At 39.4% G+C, this 19,828-nt stretch overlaps 1 protein-coding gene across 1 annotated transcript; it reads right to left on the reverse strand.

The window, feature by feature from the left end:
* Positions 1 to 2,708: 2,708 nt before the first annotated feature.
* On the reverse strand, positions 2,709 to 4,217 carry LOC130469865 (uncharacterized). Its single transcript, XM_056839379.1, has 2 exons — positions 4,117 to 4,217; positions 2,709 to 3,975 (listed from the first exon to the last, which is right to left on the reverse strand). The coding sequence occupies exons 1-2, from the start codon at positions 4,215 to 4,217 to the stop codon at positions 2,709 to 2,711; spliced, it is 1,368 nt and encodes a 455-aa protein (XP_056695357.1).
* Positions 4,218 to 19,828: the final 15,611 nt, after the last annotated feature.

Below are 19,828 nucleotides of genomic sequence, written 5' to 3' on the forward strand. Positions count from 1 at the left end.
TTTATGATTATGGAGTAGTTTATTGATTAGGGTTTGGTGAAAACTCAACATTGATTGGTTTGGGTGTTTGTGATTTAAAATTAGGGATTTTCATGATTAAATTATTGCATGTTTAGGCATTTCCAATACATGTTGCATTTAACTTGATCAATTAAGTGTTCCATGATTGCTTGGAGTAGTCTAGTTGGGTTGGAAAGGGATTAAAGGCCTAAACTTGATTATGTGGTTGAATTGGGATTTTGATTTACCCCGGGTACGATAGGGTAGAACGGGAGTTCATCCTTGATGCTTAGGGAAATTGCTCGCACGTCGGGAGATAGTTTGAGCTATTTGTGAATTCAACGCCTATTCATGTAGTGCTTGTGAATCTTCCCCGTTTTCAATTCTTCTATGTCTATTCCATGATTTGTTGTTGTTTGACCCATTCCCTAATCTCGTTTACTTTTGATTTCTTAGTTTAGTTTTATTAGTTTTATTCGATTAGTGAAATTCCAAAACCCCGTTCCGACCTAGCTTATCGTTTGATTAGCATAGATTAGCGCACCTTAGTCCTTGTGGATTCCGACCCTTGCTTACCGCTTTACTTGTGTTTAGTGGTTAGTTTAGGTGATTTGTTTGATTAGGAGAGACTAGTAACGACCTAGTTTTCCCCTCGATCATGAAGCCGTCCGCACCTCCGGCCGAGGAAGGAGTTCTCCCTTCTTAGGCGTCCACCCTTCTACCTGAGCGCAAAGAAACCTCTCCTCAGGTGGGCGCCGAAGGAGATTCTGCGGCCAAAGCGGCCGTTGACGAGGTAATTGCCGACCAGGTTGACGCTTCTGGTGCTACTACTTCGTCAAGAGAGGGAAAGGGCAAGGAAACCGAAGGTCCTTCTGCGGGAGACGCTCCCATGCCTCCACCGGCTCCATCGACTGGTTAGTGTCTTAGTACTTTAGGTCGTCATGTCGACTTGGTACTTTGGTATGATATTTGACATTTTGATATTGATTCAGTTGATATGTTCAAACGGATGCGGCGTGCTGAAGTGGCGAACATCCCCCCATCCGGCGGTTTCAGTTCAGAGGAAAAGGACAAGATCCTTTCGGACGTCTATGCTGCAATTCCTGAGGAATATATGAGCTCGCTTCCTGGGATTGATCTGGGGTACTTTGGGGCTATGCAGTCCCTCGTACTTGATGTAAGATATACTTTATTTATTATATTTATTAATATTCTTTTTTTTTACTGAGTCTATTTTGGCCACGGCAGCTCTTTATCCGTTATGCCGAAGGTAGGCACTACCGCTTTGACATGCATAAAGAGATTCTAAATCATAAAGACCAGATTGATAATCATGTGACGTATGCTGAGAAGAAATCCAGGTTGATCAACGTGGACGCGGACAAGAAGATTAAGTCCGAGACAGACGCTCTGAAGAAGGCTAAGGAGGACGCCTAGAACTATGAGAAGAAGTTGCTGGAGCATGAGGAGTGGCTAGCCGCGCTGAGAAAGGAGTATTCCTCGGTCTCGGAGCGAGTGACCAATTTCTCCTCCAAAATGGACGCCTTAGCTTGGAGAAGAAGCTCAAGGCTACCCAGGATGAGATTGAGGCCGTGCGTGGGGAAGTCGCTATCTCTTTCAAGCTTGGAGAAGAATCCATTTTGGAGAATGCTCGGCGGGCATGGGATCAGTCTATGGATGGGAAAGACTTCTCCTAGTTTAAGCGTCGTATCTCCTATCAGATGGCCGTCTCGACAGCTAGACGCCTTGGCCTGGATCCCCCTGAGTTTTTTAGCGTGGGGGGAAGATGAGGACGTGGAGGAGGAGGAAGTGAATTCCCCTGAAGGCCAGGATGTTCAAGACGGGAGCTCCACCGCCCCTCATCCATAGATGGTCTTTGTTTAATTGGTTTGGATGGCGCCGTGGGCGCTTGTAATAACTTTGATGCCTTTTGGCATTTATTTATTTGGGTTTGTTGCGCCTTGTGCGCATGTATGAATATTTTGTGCCTCCTGTGCACTTGTTTTTTATTCCATTTCAGTTTATTACTGATTTCTTAGGAACTCTCTTTTTGGTCCATTGGTGGACGGTTACCCCAGTGTTTTAGGTGATCAACTTAATTTGGGGCGCTAATCTAGGCCACTTCTCAGGCCGTCAACCGATTAGTCTTTTTGGGACGCCTTCCAAGGAGAAGGTGTCATATTGAGTGTCTGCTCTTGTTGAGTCTTACTTTGCGCTTTTTACGTCTTTGTTAGTACAGGCCACTTTTCAGGCCGTCATTTATTTAGTCACTAGTGACGCCGCCGCTTAGGGCTCGTTTAATGTGGGGGTTCTCTACCCCTTCGAGTGGCTTTATTGAGCCATGTGTTCATCAGATAAGGAAATATTGTCTTTTTTATTTTACTAAGTAGCAAAACTAAATTCGCCGCTTTGTAGGCAGGCATTTACAGGCCGTTTTGTGGGCTCTAGCACGATTATTAGGCCGTTTAGTAGGCTCAAGTTACATAAGTTATCCTAATGACATTCTATTTTTAGCCGCTTTTTTCTATCTTGACTGGTTCTTTCTTGGCTGGTTTATTCTCATTGGTGGCAGGCAGTTCTTCCTCATGCTTTCTCTTGCTTCTGGCTTCGGCCAAATCTTTCTTCCATGCTGACGGGTTGAGGGTTGTGAGGTAACAGTCTCTTGCTTGCTGTTGGTCTCCATGTATAGTCCCTATCGCCCCATCATCTCATACAAACTTCAAGAGCATAAGATAGGTGACGACTACTGCTTTAATCTTGTTCAGGGTGGGTCGTCCCAAGATGACATTGTATGCTGTCAAGTCCTTGACAATTAAGAAGTTCACTTCCATCTTCCGTCCATCTTTTCTATCCCCAATCCGAACCGGCAAGGTGATGACGCCTACGGGGTGTATAATGCTTCCTCCAAAACCAATGATGGGATAGTGTATGCTCTCTATGGTTTTAGGGTCATGTGCTAGGCGGCTGAGGCATTCCATGCTCATTATGTCAGACGAGCTCCCAGTGTCTATCAGGATGCGCTTCACCCTCATATTGAAGATTTTGAACTCGACCACAAGAGGATCATCATGCAGAGTGGCTACTCGTCCACCATCCGACTCACATATCTTGATCCGTGGGAATGGGTCCACAGGTGACTTTCCTGATAACATTACCTGTCCTAGGCGGCGAGCATAGTCTTTCTGCCCCCTCATGGTGGGTCCTCCAGCAGCTGGTCCCCCAGATATGACGGCTACAAATCCCCCTTCGTTGTGGTTTCCCTCTGTAGGTGAGACGGGTGACTTGTTCTTTTTGTATTGGTTCTTTCCAGAGCCGTGAGCATTTCTCTGTAAGTAGTTCTTGAGGTGTCCTTTGGAGGCTAGGCCGGGAGCACTCTTCAAGCTTCTACAGTTCTTGGTGTCATGCCCTATATCTTCATGGAACTGGCAATACAACTTAGAGTCTCGACTCTCAGCAGGAGACTTCATGGGAAAAGGTCGTTCAAGGTCAAACCTGGTTCCGGCGTCTTTCAGTATCGTGAGGAGATCTGTGTTGTACTCGAAATATTCTCTTTCTTGTGGACGTTCTCTCTTGTGTCCAGGAGAATTGGTATCATGCTCTTTCAAAAGAGCCCACGTACCATTTACTCGTGGGGCTTTTCGGTCTATTTTGTCTTTCTTCCCTGAGGAATCTTTTGCTTCTCCAGTCCTTCCATATTTTGACGCGCTGCATATTTCTGTTGCATGGATAAATGCTTCAGCCTCGTCCAAAACTTCGGCCATAGTCCGCACACTTTTCTTGACGAGGTCAAACTTGAAGGATCCTTTCTTCAATCCCCTGATAAAATTATCGAAGGAGACGCCGTCGGGTAAGTCTGGGATTTGCCAGGCCTGTAGGTTGAAACGTTTCACATAGCTTCTTAGTGATTCATCTTTCCCTTGTTGAATTCGTCCCAAGTGCATAATTGTTTTCCTTTCTTCCTTGTGTGTCATGAACCTGGTGGAGAACAGGGTTTGTAGCTCGTTGAAAGAGGCAATTGACCCTGGGGGCAGTCGCTCAAACCATTTGGACGCTACCCCTTTAAGAGTGGCGGGGAAGTATTTGCACCAAGTGGCTTCATTGGTTCCTTGAACATACATGTGGTGACGGTATGCAACTAGGTGCATATCTGGATCGGTGGTACCGTCATAGGCTTCAATGGTAGGAGTATTTACCTTGGGCTCTTTCGGGGCGTTCATGATTGAAGGAAATAATGCCCTTGGTCCAAGTATGCATTCTATGTTAAGTCTAATAAATGCGGTTCAGTATTAATTAACAAGTTAATAATTCAGTGAGATCAAGTGAGCTGAATGCCTAGCTAGAGGCCGCTTCAGTTCAAGTGGAATTAATGATATTAATCCACAGCTTACTCTTGACTGAACCCGTAGGGTCACACAAATAGTACGTAAACGGATCAAGTATTTAATGGCATTAAATACTCCATCTATGAATATTCGGAACCGACGGATCTTGGTTTCAGTGGGAGCTAAGATCGTCACAGGCAAGAAATGAATACTCCGGAAACGATGATATTGCCGGAAACGGAAATATGGATCGTATCGGAAATATGAATATTATCCAAGTCGTAGATGTTGCCGGAAACGGAAACATGGTACGTATCGGAAAATATTGTTGGAAATGGAAATATTACCAGAATCGGAAATATTGCCGGAAACGGAAATATTGTCAGAATCGGAAATATTACCGGAATCGGAAAATAATTCCGGAAACGGAAATATTAAATATTTGTTCGAAACGGAAATTAATTCCGGAATCGGAAATATTGAATATTGTTCGTATCGGAAATAGATTCCGGAAATGGAATTTTAATCGGAAGCGTATCGTACGAATTAGCATCGGACGAGGCCTGCCGGACGAAGGCCCAGCACGAAGCCAGGCCATCGCCCAGCAAGCACGCACGCCACAGCCCAGCGCGCACAAGGCCACGCATGCGTGGGCCGCGCTGCGTGGGCTGCTGCTCGCATGCGTGGGCAGCCCTTGTGGCTGCCGTGTGTGTGTGAGTTTGAGCTCATGCGAGATTCCTGAATCTGCAAGAGTCAGTGTATGATTAAATGTCTATTCCTATTGGATAAATTGATTAAGTAGAATTCATGTAGAATTCTAATTCCAATTAATTCGCATCCTACTAGGATTACGATTCCTTTTCCATAACTCTATAAATAAAGGCCTAGGGGTCATAATTTATATACAAGTTTCAAAGTATTCAAAAGTGAGTTTTTTGAGAGAAAATTCAAACACCCATCTTGCCCCAAAAGTGCCGAATTTTCTGAGTACCTTAAGGGCGATTCTAGTTGGTCAATCTTAAGGCGGATCCGGACGTGCTGTGGACTTTCTACGGAGGGACGACACTTGGAGTCCTAAAAGACTTGTTCTTGTTCGGTTCGGGCGCAGCTAGGGAAGGCACGCAACAAAGAGTATGCATCTAAACTATGCTAAATGATTATGTGTAAATAATATGTTTCCTGGGTTAATGGTTGTTTCCGCATGATCTATGTAATGTCATATGTATCATAACCTAACAGTGGTATCACGAGCCCCTTATTATTTTCATAATCTAAATTGCATGAACATGGTTAAATATTACAAATTTGCAAGAATTAAAAGGGGTGATTAATTTTCGTAATTGTTAATTAGTTGCAAATTGCGTTTATTTAATTATACGTACGCAGTTTTTCGGCAGTTTCTTCATTACTCATCCGAATTGAGTGATTTTTGTGTCAATTCCGCATGTAAAAGGCATTCTAAAATTTTGACAAAAATTGTATTTTTCTGCCGAACCCAGAATTCTCAAATTCGAAGCCTAACTATGACTTTTCGAAGGTTTTAGTTTTTCGAATGCAAAATTTCGTAAATTTAAGATGTTAAATTAAATATTTGCGATTCTTGTTGATAAATCTTGAATTTTTGATTGACCTACTGCATATGTTTAACAAGTTTGAATGCCTAGTCTTGTTAATTATGCAATCTAATTTGTAATTATGATTAATTTGTTGAAAATTAGAATAATTTAGAATTAATTTGATTTTCATAATTAATTGTAATTTAATTAGAAACCTATGATTAAAAACCACCATAAAAATTGTAAATTTACGATAAATTTTAAATTTTTATGACCTAGACTTGAATCCATAACAATCGGAAATCAATTGGATAATAAATTTTCGATTTTTCGCCCTAAAATTATGAAATTAATAATATTTATTAATTTGTCATTAATTTTAAATATAAATTTTAAATTTTTATGCGATTCGTTCAAATAACTTGCACGCACGAAGCAATGGACGCTTCGTGTTACCCTTAAGGGGTGTTGTATAATGCGGGCATGCGACGACGAGCAAGGGAGCTCGTCGCCCGTGCGGCACGAATGCAATGAGCAAGGGCGTAGTGCACGAGCGCAAGGCAGCAGCCCTGCCTTGTGTCGTGTGCCACGAGCAATGAACGTATGGGCATGGGCGAGGGGCGAGCCAAGGCAGTCGCGTGTGGGCAGCAAGCGAGCTGCGCCACAACGCGCGCTGCCTCGCACAAGTGCGCGCAGCCTCGCGCGCAGCGAGCGCAAGCTCGCGTGCCACGAGCGCTGCGCACAGCATCACTCGCGCGCACAGCGCGCGACGTCGCCCGCCCAGCGAGCGATGTCGCGCACCAGCGAGCGATGGCTCGCGCGCGCGCAGCGAGCGATCTCGCGCGCCAGCGAGCGATGGCTCGCGCGCACCAGCGAGCGATCTCGCGCGCCAGCGAGCGATGGCTCGCGCGCACCAGCGAGCGATCTCGCGCGCCAGCGAGCGATGGCTCGCGCGCACCAGCGAGCGATCTCGCGCGCCAGCGAGCGATGGCTCGCGCGCACCAGCGAGCGATCTCGCGCGCCAGCGAGCGATCTCGCGCGCCAGCGAGCGAGCCAGCGCGCCCAGCGAGCGATCTCGCGCGCGCACTGCGAGCGATAGCTCGCGTGCGATGGGGCGCTGTGCGGAGGCTTGCGTTGGGACAGCAGCAGCTATGCTACGAGCGCATGGGCTGCGCGCACATGGCCAGCAATGGCTGTGTGCGTACGGCCCATGGGCGTGCAACGCGTAGGGTGTTTGCGTTTCGATTAGATCGTTTTGAATGTTTAATTTGAAAATTTCAGTTCACGTAATTTTAATTAATTTTAAAATTAATAATTTGAATTAATTTCTTGAATTTTAATTTTGAATATTATAATTATAATAAATGGAATTTATTCTAATTATTTTACTAAAATTAAAATCATGAATTAATTTAAATGCGACTGAAATTAAATTAAATTTTTGGATTCAATTATAAATTTATATGAGCTTTAAATTTTAATTAAATTTGTATGTTTCCGGTTAGACTAGAAATACAATTTTATGTTTAAAATTAATAAAGCATATGAATTTATTGGTTTGAGTGGGAGCACTTTTTAGTCATAAACTCTTGATTAGGTCTACAAATCCTTAAGGTTAAAACAACTCGATTAGAATTAATAAGGACTGAATAATTGGTAGATTATTGGTGCCCTTGATTAATTGCTGCAAATGTTTACGTGATGCATAATGTGTTTTACTAACCAGCTATGTGGGCCATTCATGATAATGAATGGGTGAATGGTATATATTGTATATGTACTGTTTTGCAGGTTATGAAGTGACTAGTATGGCCCAAATAGGATAGAAAATATGGTCTGCGTACCATTAATTTGAATGTAATTGGTCTAAAGTACCAAAGTTATTTTTCAATTCAAATATGGTCTGCGAACCATCAAATAGTTGTAATTAGTTATAGCTTATCCTATTTGAAGAAAATGGTGCCTCCCACGGAGATTTTCAAGACGGACTTTGAAGTCAAAGCTTCAAGATGAAGTCGGGCCATACTAGATCACAAATATCTTATGCATGTTTTAAGTTATTTATTGTTTTAAATATGTCTTAAAATGCATGAGATCAAAAGCTTGATTATGTTGCATGATTAAGGATTTTAGTTCACTTAAAATCTAACCAACATAGTAAGAGCCTTAAGTTCCAAACTTAAAAATTGAGTTAAAAGGTGCCATGCCAAAATATACACTTGCTTGGATATCCTTTACATCAATCTAGTAATAGTTTTCGCTCAGCGAGGTGTTACTTATTGGTCCTAAAGGGGCAAGGTACACAAATAATTGTGAGTACATGTTAGTTTTGGTGAAACTCAACGATATAAGTAAGGAGTCCTTTTATGTCGTGGCAAAATCGATAGGTTTTCCTAATAAGTTCTTAGACGTACCTATCAACCAAGAATAGTTTCTAGACTATTAGCAAAAGGCTTTTGCTTACCTAAGATGTTCTAGGATTAAGTCGACAAACTGTGCTTAGTTCTTCAATGGTTTTAGGATCTTGGAATCATTTTATTCACACCTGCCGGAACAATAAAATCGAATAAAATGCTAATAACTTGTTTGAATTGCATGGTTGCTTTAATTTCAAGTTATTATTCATGATAAATGTTTAGACTTTGCATGCTTCAATGTGTGTTTTAATTATTGTTTATAATTAAATATCTTGCACTGCAATAAATCCTTTTAGAAAGGTAACAGTAAATTTCCTCGATTGGTAGTGAATCCAAGAACGATTCACGGAAATGAGAGAAAGTGAGCAATTTAAAATGTACGTTTCTTATAGCGACTTTTATGGTTGTTTTCGAATATCAAAATCGAATGGCAAACCAATTGGTGCTTGTGAATTCAAAATACAATGTAGTTTTGAGATCATAAAGCATTGAGTTTAATACGCTCAGCTTTACCAATGGTTAACAACCTAATATCTTTGTCCATTTAATTCTCGAATGAGTCTAGTCCCTAGACATTCGAATAGATCGATGCTTAGAGAACTTTAGAAGCTTCTGGTAAGATCATCTAGTTGAAACAAAATATTCAACATAAATTAAAATGATAAAGAACCTTGTTGGTGACATTGGACATGTCTAACAAAGTATAAAAGTCAACACTAAAGAATTCAATTCTTAAGACTATAAGAAAGGGTACAAGAAATAGGAAAACGAGGAACAAATGAGAGGAATTTACGATTCCGTTTCTACCTATAAGTTTATGTTTAAAGAGGAGTGACCTAGCAATCAAACTTCCTTGGTATCATATACCGCTTGAGGTTCTTACTTCGGTAATAACTCAAATAATGGAAGCTAGGATACACTAATGACCTACAAGTGGGAAATGAAGCATGGCAATGCTACATTAGTTGTAGGGTCATCTAGTTTGTTTTAAGTCCTTTCAAAGGCTGGAACTTAATGGCTATTTTGTTCCATAATCAGCATACCTAAATTTCTGCTTCAAACACAGAAAGACTCACATTCAGAAGAACAAAAACAATGCTTGTTTGTTTGTTTATTTGAATGAAATGGTCAATTACTGGTTGAGTCAATATGCTTGATTAAAACAAACAACTCTTTAAAGAACTTTACTAGGTTCAAATCAAACCCTTGATTTGAGTTCCATTAAATCTTTGGCATTGTTGCTTAGACCATATCAACAAGTTAACATTCATAAGCTCTATTTTGATGGACTTTTGAAAGTTGGTTGATTTCTAGATCAACTTAAGACAAGCTAGTCTTACTTGTTGAAAGTAACAAAGAATATGAACTATTGTTAGAACGCCTAGACGATAGAGTTCAAAGCTAAAGAAAGATTTTATGACTTTATTATTTCACATGGATTTGAGTGAATATAGGTTTATTTACTCAATGTGATATAAGTTTGAATCTGTTTGGCTAGTTCAAAGATTCAGAAGTATAAAATCCACTTGGCAAGAAATCATAAAGATCTAGGTTAGATCATGTTCATGATTACTTGAGACCAAATATGATCATCAATGATTGTGTGTTCACAATCTAGGTCCATAAGATATGGCATATCTACGTTGGAATGATCGAAGTCAATTAGTACTTGATTCGATCAATGATGAATCATAAAGACTTTTCCTATAAATTCTAAAACAAAATGCTCAACTACCACCAAACTAAACCAAATTCGTCAAAGCTATTGAAAAGTAATTTCAGAATATCTTTTCATAATATATCTAAAGAGTTCCTAAACTCAGTGGGAGCTTAGTGTTTGTTATTCAACAAACTAAGGCCCAAGCATAGATATATGTTTCATTGTGATTTATTCAAATGAGACACAAGGGTATTGTTTCTACCACGAATTTTTGAGAACATAATGTTTGTTTGCTCGAAATAATGTCCTTTTGGAGATTCGTTTCCAAAATGACAAGTGGGAGAAAATAGACCTCGAAAGTTTTCGAGGCGAACAACAAACATAAAACGGACATTCCGGAGGCTTTTCGAAGTGCTTCAGAAAATCCGAACTTATTCTTTAAGACTTTAGAAGTGGCTTTAAAGAATAGACATCTCTTAGAAGACTTTACAAGTGCTTCAAGGAGAACAGAATATTCAAAGGACTTTCAAGTGGCTATTGATATTCTATTGTTTGATGTTCTATACCCAAGTAGGCATAGAATTCAAGTCACTGAAACTATGAGATTCTTCTATTAGATAGTGAAGAAACATAGAGATCAGGTCAATGAAACTATGAGATTCTTCTATTAAATAGTGAAGAAACCTACAACTTGCAGTCAAACTATTATCATATAGATTAATGAGTTTGTGACTTGTAAGAAAGCTATGACGAAATATAGATTCCCTAAAATGGTTAGAGGCCATATATAGACTATATGTTTAAATGGTTAGAGGCCATAAAACATACTCAATGTTTTGATGACAAAATTAAAATTTTGTTGATTTGCAAGAATAGTTTCACATCTATTGGTTGCAAGTTTGTTTTAAAGATAAAAACCATCAAACATGAAATTGTGTTCACACGCAAAGCTAGATTAGTTGCTAAAGGTTACAAGCAAATTCATGACATGGATTGTGTTGAAACCTCATGCATAATCGTAATGCTCAAGTCTATAAATCAAGCAATGATTGCATATTGATACATATGGCAATTGGATGACAAAACATATTCCTCAATCAAATGTTGGAAGAAAACTATGTACATGGTATGTCATAGGATTTGTGGATCCAAATAAATGCTTGAAAAGAAAAGCTAGCTTATAAAATCTAAGTCCAGATTTAAGCAAGGAATTGGGAATTGGAACTGTATTTTAAGTGAAGCTAATAAGCATTTTAGTTTCATAAAATGTACATGATTCTTATAGATATATAAGAAGTTTAGTGGGAGTATATAAAACTTAATTGGTCCTATGTGTATCACACACATATCTCTCTATTGTGAAATAACATTCAAATACTAATAAGTTAGGTTTGAAATTATTTATCAATGATGGACCATGGCGAAACTTAGTACATACTGGGTATTAAGATCTATTTACAAAGATCTTATGATATTGTTTTGGATTAAGTAAATGGCATTTACTAAATCAAACACGAAAGTCTCCATTGGAGATATTCGACCCATGTGAATAAATCTAAGTAAAGGATGTTTGAACTATGTATAAGCATTTACTAAGTTAAACATCAAAGAGTCTAAATGAGATTCTTAACCTATATTATATGTCAAAGAATTTAGCTGAATTTAGTATCTACTGAAACTAGATAAGCTAAAGTTACATGAATAGAATTCAATTGGGAATTATTCTGCAAAAGAATTTATCATGTATGATATAATATGAGGATCGCCAAAAACGTATCGTATGACTTTAAGGCATGACGAACATATACCAATCTCTATTGATCTAAGTGAAGATCAACTAGATTGAGACCAAGAATACTTATGGTACTTGAAAAGGTACATAGGAATAGTTCTTGATTCAAGGAAATAAAGATACGCTAAATATTGATGCTACACGCATAAACACTGGCAAAGGATCAAGCAAGACCCTTTGGAGTTAACCATTGATAAGGACGAGCTATAGAGCATCGTGTTTTTGGCAACATGGATTGGAGACCATGAGTTGTTGCGTGGGAAATTAAAATATTAATTTCTATGTTCTAAGATACAGCTGGAAAGTCTTCCACATATCTGTGAACTGCTTGGATAAGTAAATCCAAACAAAGCATCACTAGCAACCTAAACACTTGAAGTAAAAGTAATTATTGCCTAAGAAGCAATAAAACAGGGTTGTTTAAAGTTCTTCACTGAACTTGGGTAGATCACCTGTCTGCTGGCTCGATGGTTCTTCATTGAAAAATGCGTAGAACCACTCTTGAAGCAAGAAAAACGTCTGCTAACTTGATGGTTCTTCATTGCAAAATGAGTAATACCACCATCGAAGTAAGAAAGACTAGATCACATAATAAACAAACTCGAAAAGATCTTATCATCATATCTCGAAGAACATTCGATGAAAAGGATATTAAGATTGGCAAAGCATGATAACTAAACCTATGCAACAAGTGAGAAGCAACACTCACATTGTAGCACTGGAAATCAAGCATAGCTTTGAATTCCATGAACTGTTTTAAAGATGGGTTTGAGGCCCATGGTTGTAAAACAATTGGGTTAAACATTTATCATATATGAAATGTATTTTCATATTCCATTTAATCTTGGTTTAGTATTAAATGATGAGTCCCTTCAACTTGACGATATATTCAAGATAGACTGTCAGGACCAGTCCTGTGACTAAGAAATGTCTATCAAGTGAACTTGAATGTCAAAGGTTGAAAATGGTCCCTAATTGGAGTTTTCTATAAAATTGGACGCATAGAAAACGTTAGACGATTAGAGTGCAAGATGACTAGTAGTTCTGTTTCTTGAACTATGTGGACATGGCAATGTCATAATCATTTGCATAGATACTTACTTTGGGAAGACTAGTATCGGACAAGACCTATGAAACTTTACTGTAAGAGATGAAAGTCTGTCATAAGTAAATTTCATTAAATTATTAGACACTAAATCCTCAATACCTGAGTGATTTGAGATTACTTGTTTGAGAACTGGTTGCTTTGACGTTGACCAACCGTCGCACCGTAAAAGGAGGCTATAAAGGCAACGCTCAGGTAATCACCTATCAAACGAAGTCTAATCTCAAGATCGCAAGATTGGGATTGTCCTCCCATAAATCGGGATGAGATGCTTAAAAGTTGTACAAGGCCACTCGGAGAGCTAGAAACTGTGAAATGCATGGCCGTGCTCGGATGAATCATAGGCTATGATTATCTGTTTATTTGATCAGTTGAACTCTGAAACCGAGGAACACCTCTGGACATAATAAGGATGACAACTCTTACCTTATGTTCAAGAGCAAGCATCGAGCGACAAAGGAATTAGGAAATGCACACTTGTCCCTAAGGACAAGTGGGAGACTGAAGGAAATAATGCCCTTGGTCCAAGTATGCATTCTATGTTAAGTCTAATAAATGCGGTTCAGTATTAATTAACAAGTTAATAATTCAGTGAGATCAAGTGAGCTGAATGCCTAGCTAGAGGCCGCTTCAGTTCAAGTGGAATTAATGATATTAATCCACAGCTTACTCTTGACTGAACCCGTAGGGTCACACAAATAGTACGTAAACGGATCAAGTATTTAATGGCATTAAATACTCCATCTATGAATATTCGGAACCGACGGATCTTGGTTTCAGTGGGAGCTAAGATCGTCACAGGCAAGAAATGAATACTCCGGAAACGATGATATTGCCGGAAACGGAAATATGGATCGTATCGGAAATATGAATATTATCCAAGTCGTAGATGTTGCCGGAAACGGAAACATGGTACGTATCGGAAAATATTGTTGGAAATGGAAATATTACCAGAATCGGAAATATTGCCGGAAACGGAAATATTGTCAGAATCGGAAATATTACCGGAATCGGAAAATAATTCCGGAAACGGAAATATTAAATATTTGTTCGAAACGGAAATTAATTCCGGAATCGGAAATATTGAATATTGTTCGTATCGGAAATAGATTCCGGAAATGGAATTTTAATCGGAAGCGTATCGTACGAATTAGCATCGGACGAGGCCTGCCGGACGAAGGCCCAGCACGAAGCCAGGCCATCGCCCAGCAAGCACGCACGCCACAGCCCAGCGCGCACAAGGCCACGCATGCGTGGGCCGCGCTGCGTGGGCTGCTGCTCGCATGCGTGGGCAGCCCTTGTGGCTGCCGTGTGTGTGTGAGTTTGAGCTCATGCGAGATTCCTGAATCTGCAAGAGTCAGTGTATGATTAAATGTCTATTCCTATTGGATAAATTGATTAAGTAGAATTCATGTAGAATTCTAATTCCAATTAATTCGCATCCTACTAGGATTACGATTCCTTTTCCATAACTCTATAAATAAAGGCCTAGGGGTCATAATTTATATACAAGTTTCAAAGTATTCAAAAGTGAGTTTTTTGAGAGAAAATTCAAACACCCATCTTGCCCCAAAAGTGCCGAATTTTCTGAGTACCTTAAGGGCGATTCTAGTTGGTCAATCTTAAGGCGGATCCGGACGTGCTGTGGACTTTCTACGGAGGGACGACACTTGGAGTCCTAAAAGACTTGTTCTTGTTCGGTTCGGGCGCAGCTAGGGAAGGCACGCAACAAAGAGTATGCATCTAAACTATGCTAAATGATTATGTGTAAATAATATGTTTCCTGGGTTAATGGTTGTTTCCGCATGATCTATGTAATGTCATATGTATCATAACCTAACAATGATATCCTCGGAGAAAGGATTACTCATGTGCCTTAGCGTCAGATTATTAAACCCTTGTTGGATGTGGTAAGTTGGTTCACGACGGTTGGTGAGCAGGCGGGGAAGCAGGCTTACCCTGTTAGGCGTCATCTGGGTCTGTCCTCGAGCAGAGGGGTAAAATGGCGGATCTTCAATTACGGGGGTGGACCCAGTGTCTGATAGTTCAGATTCAGCTTCATAGTATTCTTGACGCCTCGAGGAGGGCCGTAAGATGGTCGGTGAGTTTCCCCTAGATGGTGGTCGCGTGGCTTGGTCCCTCCGAGGCAGAAAGGCTTGAAGGCCGTGGTCAATCTCCGAGCGCTCAGGCACAAGGCTGATTCCCCAGCTGGCCTGTGGATGGGAGCTTTCTCCAGCTCTCCATACATTGGATCTAAGTGGCATTCTGTTTATCTGATTGACGCCTAGACCGAGGGGCCTCTGCGGGGCCGTCCTTTCAGTACTGTAGATTAGCATGTTTTTTCGAATTTCATCCTACAATGTGGTACTCATCTGCTGTCGAAAGGTTTGATTCATTTATTGTTGGAATCCTACTAAGATCTCACGCAGCGATCCCACTGAAACTGGCAAATCCAAATTCTCATTCAGCACGGCATCTCGGACGTTGGGGCTTAGGTGGCCACCCGGCGGAGATGCTTCCAGGATTGGTTCTTCCTCTACGACCACCTCAGCTTCCTGCACCCGACGTGGTGTGTTTCCTGCATTTGTGATTCGATTGGCTTCTTCTATATGACGCTGACTCCTTTCGCGAGGCCGTCTCTCTTCTTCCTCACCAGTATACTCTCCGTCAGAGTGCGGTTCGGCCATGATACTATACCTCCCCACAGACGGCGCCAAATGTTGTGGGATCTTTTACGGTGATGACGTGTCACGCGTTCCTCGGAGGTATCAAGTATGAGCTGGCACGAACTTCTGGCAACCTGCAAAACAAGAATATTCCCGTAGGAATATTCCCTCCGATGCTTAAGTAAGTATAAGCTAGAGAGAGAAGTAATTTGTAGAGAGAAGGCAAAGCAAAGATAGTTTTAAGTTGGTGGGAATGAATTGATTGCCCTTCTACCTAGGGATCTGCACTATTTATAGTGCTGGGGTTTCTTGGGAATTGGTCCCTCATAGCTGCATGATTGGATGCTTTCCAAGATCGGGACACGTGTCCGCTATATTGGAGACTTGATTTAGACATGGTGGGCCTTTTAAGCGTTTGGGCTTTTTAGAGTATAGCGGGTCAGGATCTTCCTGAGCAAAATGGGTCTCATGACCTACTGATGGATCTTAGACCTGGACGTGTATGTGAGTTTATGAGACGATTCGTGGTATGCCTACTGGTGGGCCTGTAACACCCCGACAATTCTCTCTTTTCTAAAATAATCTTTTAATATAAAACGTAGAGAATTATCAAGGCATTATCGCCCGTGTGAAAACGTAACGGCTTATTCAGAATTTTGCAGCGGAAAACATAAAACTAACTTTAGGTTTATAAATAATCGATTACAGGTTTAGTCCCAAAAATCAACCAACGAAAATAAGGAAATATAAATAGTACGACAAGTTTAAAGTCCCAATTAACAAACCCAAATAACATAGCAAGACAAAATCAATACAAGCTCTCTAATCCCGATCCCCATGATGCATCATCTTCAAACCTGTAGGTGGACAACGCTTATTGATCCTTAGAGACTGCTCACCAAAGATGGGTCATCACAGGATCAATAAGGCATAGCCATGATCAACACACACAAACAAAGCACGTAATCAGCAAAGCTGAGTACTACATACTAAAACAATAATAATCCTAACATGATTCTATTAAACGAACAATCCTAACATGATGCTAATGAAACATAAGTAAAGGCAAACAACACATATTAATTTCAATACCACACTTGACTAGACTAGGCTAGACTGGACTAGACTTTTATAACAATAACATTGTTTTAATTGAAATAGTCAATGGACCGAGTTGCTACTAGAAACTTCTTCTTCACTAAGGAAGACGAGGTACAGGCGCAACTCCGTAAACCCCAATGACCTGCGATATCGAGGGACTTTTGAATAAAATAGAACCGGTGATCAATCCGGCCCCAGAAAAAGACATAGGCTACCCATGACCCCAACTCCTGATTGTCCTTCACTTTAGACGTGCACAGTCTAAAGCTATTGCTACTCAGTTTCACTTTACATGATTTACAAATTAAACTCTGTTATGACTCAACAACCACATAAGTCATACAATCAACAATTATTCTCAACTGTTTTTATCTTGGAATTAAGTAAGTGATCACAAAGGTGACAATCAAGACTTATTCCAATTAATCCAACCTTTCTTTAATACTGATCAACCCTCTATATGGGTATAAGGTTTCAACTTACTAAACAAGGTCCCCGGCCCTTATAAAGTAGTGAAAAGCTAAAGGGTAACAAAGAACAATCGATCTTAATCAATATATATAATAATCTAATGTTCCCAACCAACATGTTCGCATCAATCATCCATACTAACATGCTATAATTCTCATAACGAAATATATATGCTTAACATGTCCATCCAACAATATTAAACATGCACTTTCAACATAACCTAGTTCATCAACAATTTCAACATGGTTACAACAAATCATACACATTCCAAGCACACAGGTATGTACGTACCTTGTGTAAACAAACTGATAGGCCACTTTAACGAATTCAAAAGTCGCCCACAAAGAATTCTCCGCCTAAAATAATCAAGAAACGTACCCAAATCAATTCCTAATAATTTACAGCAACACTAACGTACTCTAAACACATCCTAAACATATTTAGAACATTCCCCAATATCGAAACTTAATTAATTAACTTCATAGAATAGTGATTAATTCCCTAACGATCCCTAATTATCATAAACTCCAACAAACGTTCCTTTTTAAATTTCCAGCAATATAAAATAATTCAAAACTTTCTCAAAATATATTCAACATCCTTAAGATCATAAAAATAATAAATTTAATAGGTATAATCATTCTATTATGATTTTAAACATAATAAAACCTTAAAAATTCATGCTTTAATAGTTTAAAATACTTATTTAACCAAATTAATAAATCTGGAAATTAAATTTGTTACTTAAACGTAATATAAAATCTGAAAATATTTAATCATAATAACTTGTAATTTATATTCAATAAACACGAATTAAATCACTAAACTAATTTAAAACCCTAACTTACATATTAATCAACCAAAACTGAAATTAATTAATTTACAATATCAATATCAAATCTGAAAATTATAATTTAACTATAAAGATTAATAATTTAATTCAAGAAACATAAATTAAAATCAATAAACTTAAATCAAAATATTTAAATAACTTAAGGTTTAAGAAATAACCAAAACAAGAAGGGGAGGAGAGAGACTGCCGGCGAGCAGGGCACGGCAGCGGCAGGTTTGGGCGGTGGTGGTGCGGCGCAGCTTCGGGTGGCGACGCGGGGGCTGCTCGGTGAGCAAGGTGGTCGCGAAACAGAAGCAGAAACGGGGGTGAGAAAGAGCAAGCAAGAAAAAACGAAAGAGGAAGAGAGAAGGAGATGAGGGAGTTACCGGCGGCGAGTGGCTGGCCGTGCAGTCGGTGGTTTCAGGTGGCCGGCGAAGGTGGTTACACGAGAGGAAGGAGGCGGCTGTAGCTGTATGGAAGAGAGAAGCAAAGAGGAGGAGGAATAATAGTACGTACGTGAGAGAGGAGAAGGGAGTTTCTCTTTCTTTCTTTTTTTCTTTCTTTCTTTTCACGTGACTTGAGTAAGGGAAAAGGGTTTAGGTATTTATTTTGGGCTTTTCCCATTTGGGCTAGGATTAGGATTGAGTTTGAGAGTTTGAATCCAAAACCGGTTAGAAGTATTTCCAATTCAACGTGTTTTCGTAATTTAAATTCTTTTCAAAGTATGATTCTAAAAACTATTTTTAATTGCATAAATTGTTAAAATATTTAGAATATATTTAAATGAAATTAAATATACATTAAATATATAAATATAATAAGGTTCAAAAATCGTTAAGTATTTAGAACGTACTTAAAATAAAATAAATGTACGTTAATTATATATTTATTACTTAAAATTCATAAATTCTATTTAAATATAAATGATATACGTTAAAATATATTAATAAAATTTATAAATTTACGGGGGATTACAATCTACCCCTCTTAAAAGAAGTTTCGTCCCGAAACTTGACACGAAATTTCCCGCATTTTCCCCAAAATCTTTTAACTTATTCTTACTAGAGAAGTACTTGTGCCACCGATGTGCACTCTTTTGCCAACTCAAAGCTGTTTGTGTTACTCATGAACACCTTTTCTTATGCGGAGAGTCTATTTGCTTTGCCTAAACTTGTAAAATTTGCTAAAATAAGCATAAAAATGCCATAAAATAGGTAAAAAGCGTGAATTTCTATCGCATTCTACCCCCCTTAAAGAAAACGAGTTACGCCCTCGTAACTCACCTCAGGGAATAACTAACCAAAATTCTCTTTCAACGAATTTTATCCTCACAATTCTTATTTCACTAAAACTACTAACTTTAGACTTTTCACAACAGATGACGAAACAAAAGAACAAGTCACCACGAATTAAATAATGCTTAACTTGCGCGGAGTTAATAGAAAAACTACCAGAATCTATATCGGCAGATCGTTCATCCTCATTCTGATTCATCATGTACAACTTTCCTGGAGCCTTATTCGGATTGTTCTTATCATTTGCATGCTTATTATAGTTCTCTTGATTTTTTTGTGCCCCTCCAGGCTTTGAATTTTGACCTCCAGATTGGTTAAACCTCACTTGGTTTCCACCTCCATTACTATTTTGTTCCTTCCTATGCTTAGTGAAGCACTCATACTCCCTATGTCCCCTTTTCTGACAATAGTTGCAGGTCACTAATTCTCCTTTGCAGTTCTTACCAGGGTGATTGTTACTGCACATCTTGCAATGATGCACTCTCTTAGATTGGTTCGAGTTGTTGTGGTGCCCCTGATGGTTTCCTTCTTGGAAATTCCCATTTCCATTCCCATTTCCGTTTCTATTCCTTTTAAAGTTTTCTTGGTTACCCCCAACATTAAAATCTTTT

This window comes from Spinacia oleracea, chromosome 3 (assembly GCF_020520425.1).
Source record: "Spinacia oleracea cultivar Varoflay chromosome 3, BTI_SOV_V1, whole genome shotgun sequence".
Lineage (NCBI taxonomy): Eukaryota > Viridiplantae > Streptophyta > Magnoliopsida > Caryophyllales > Amaranthaceae > Spinacia > Spinacia oleracea.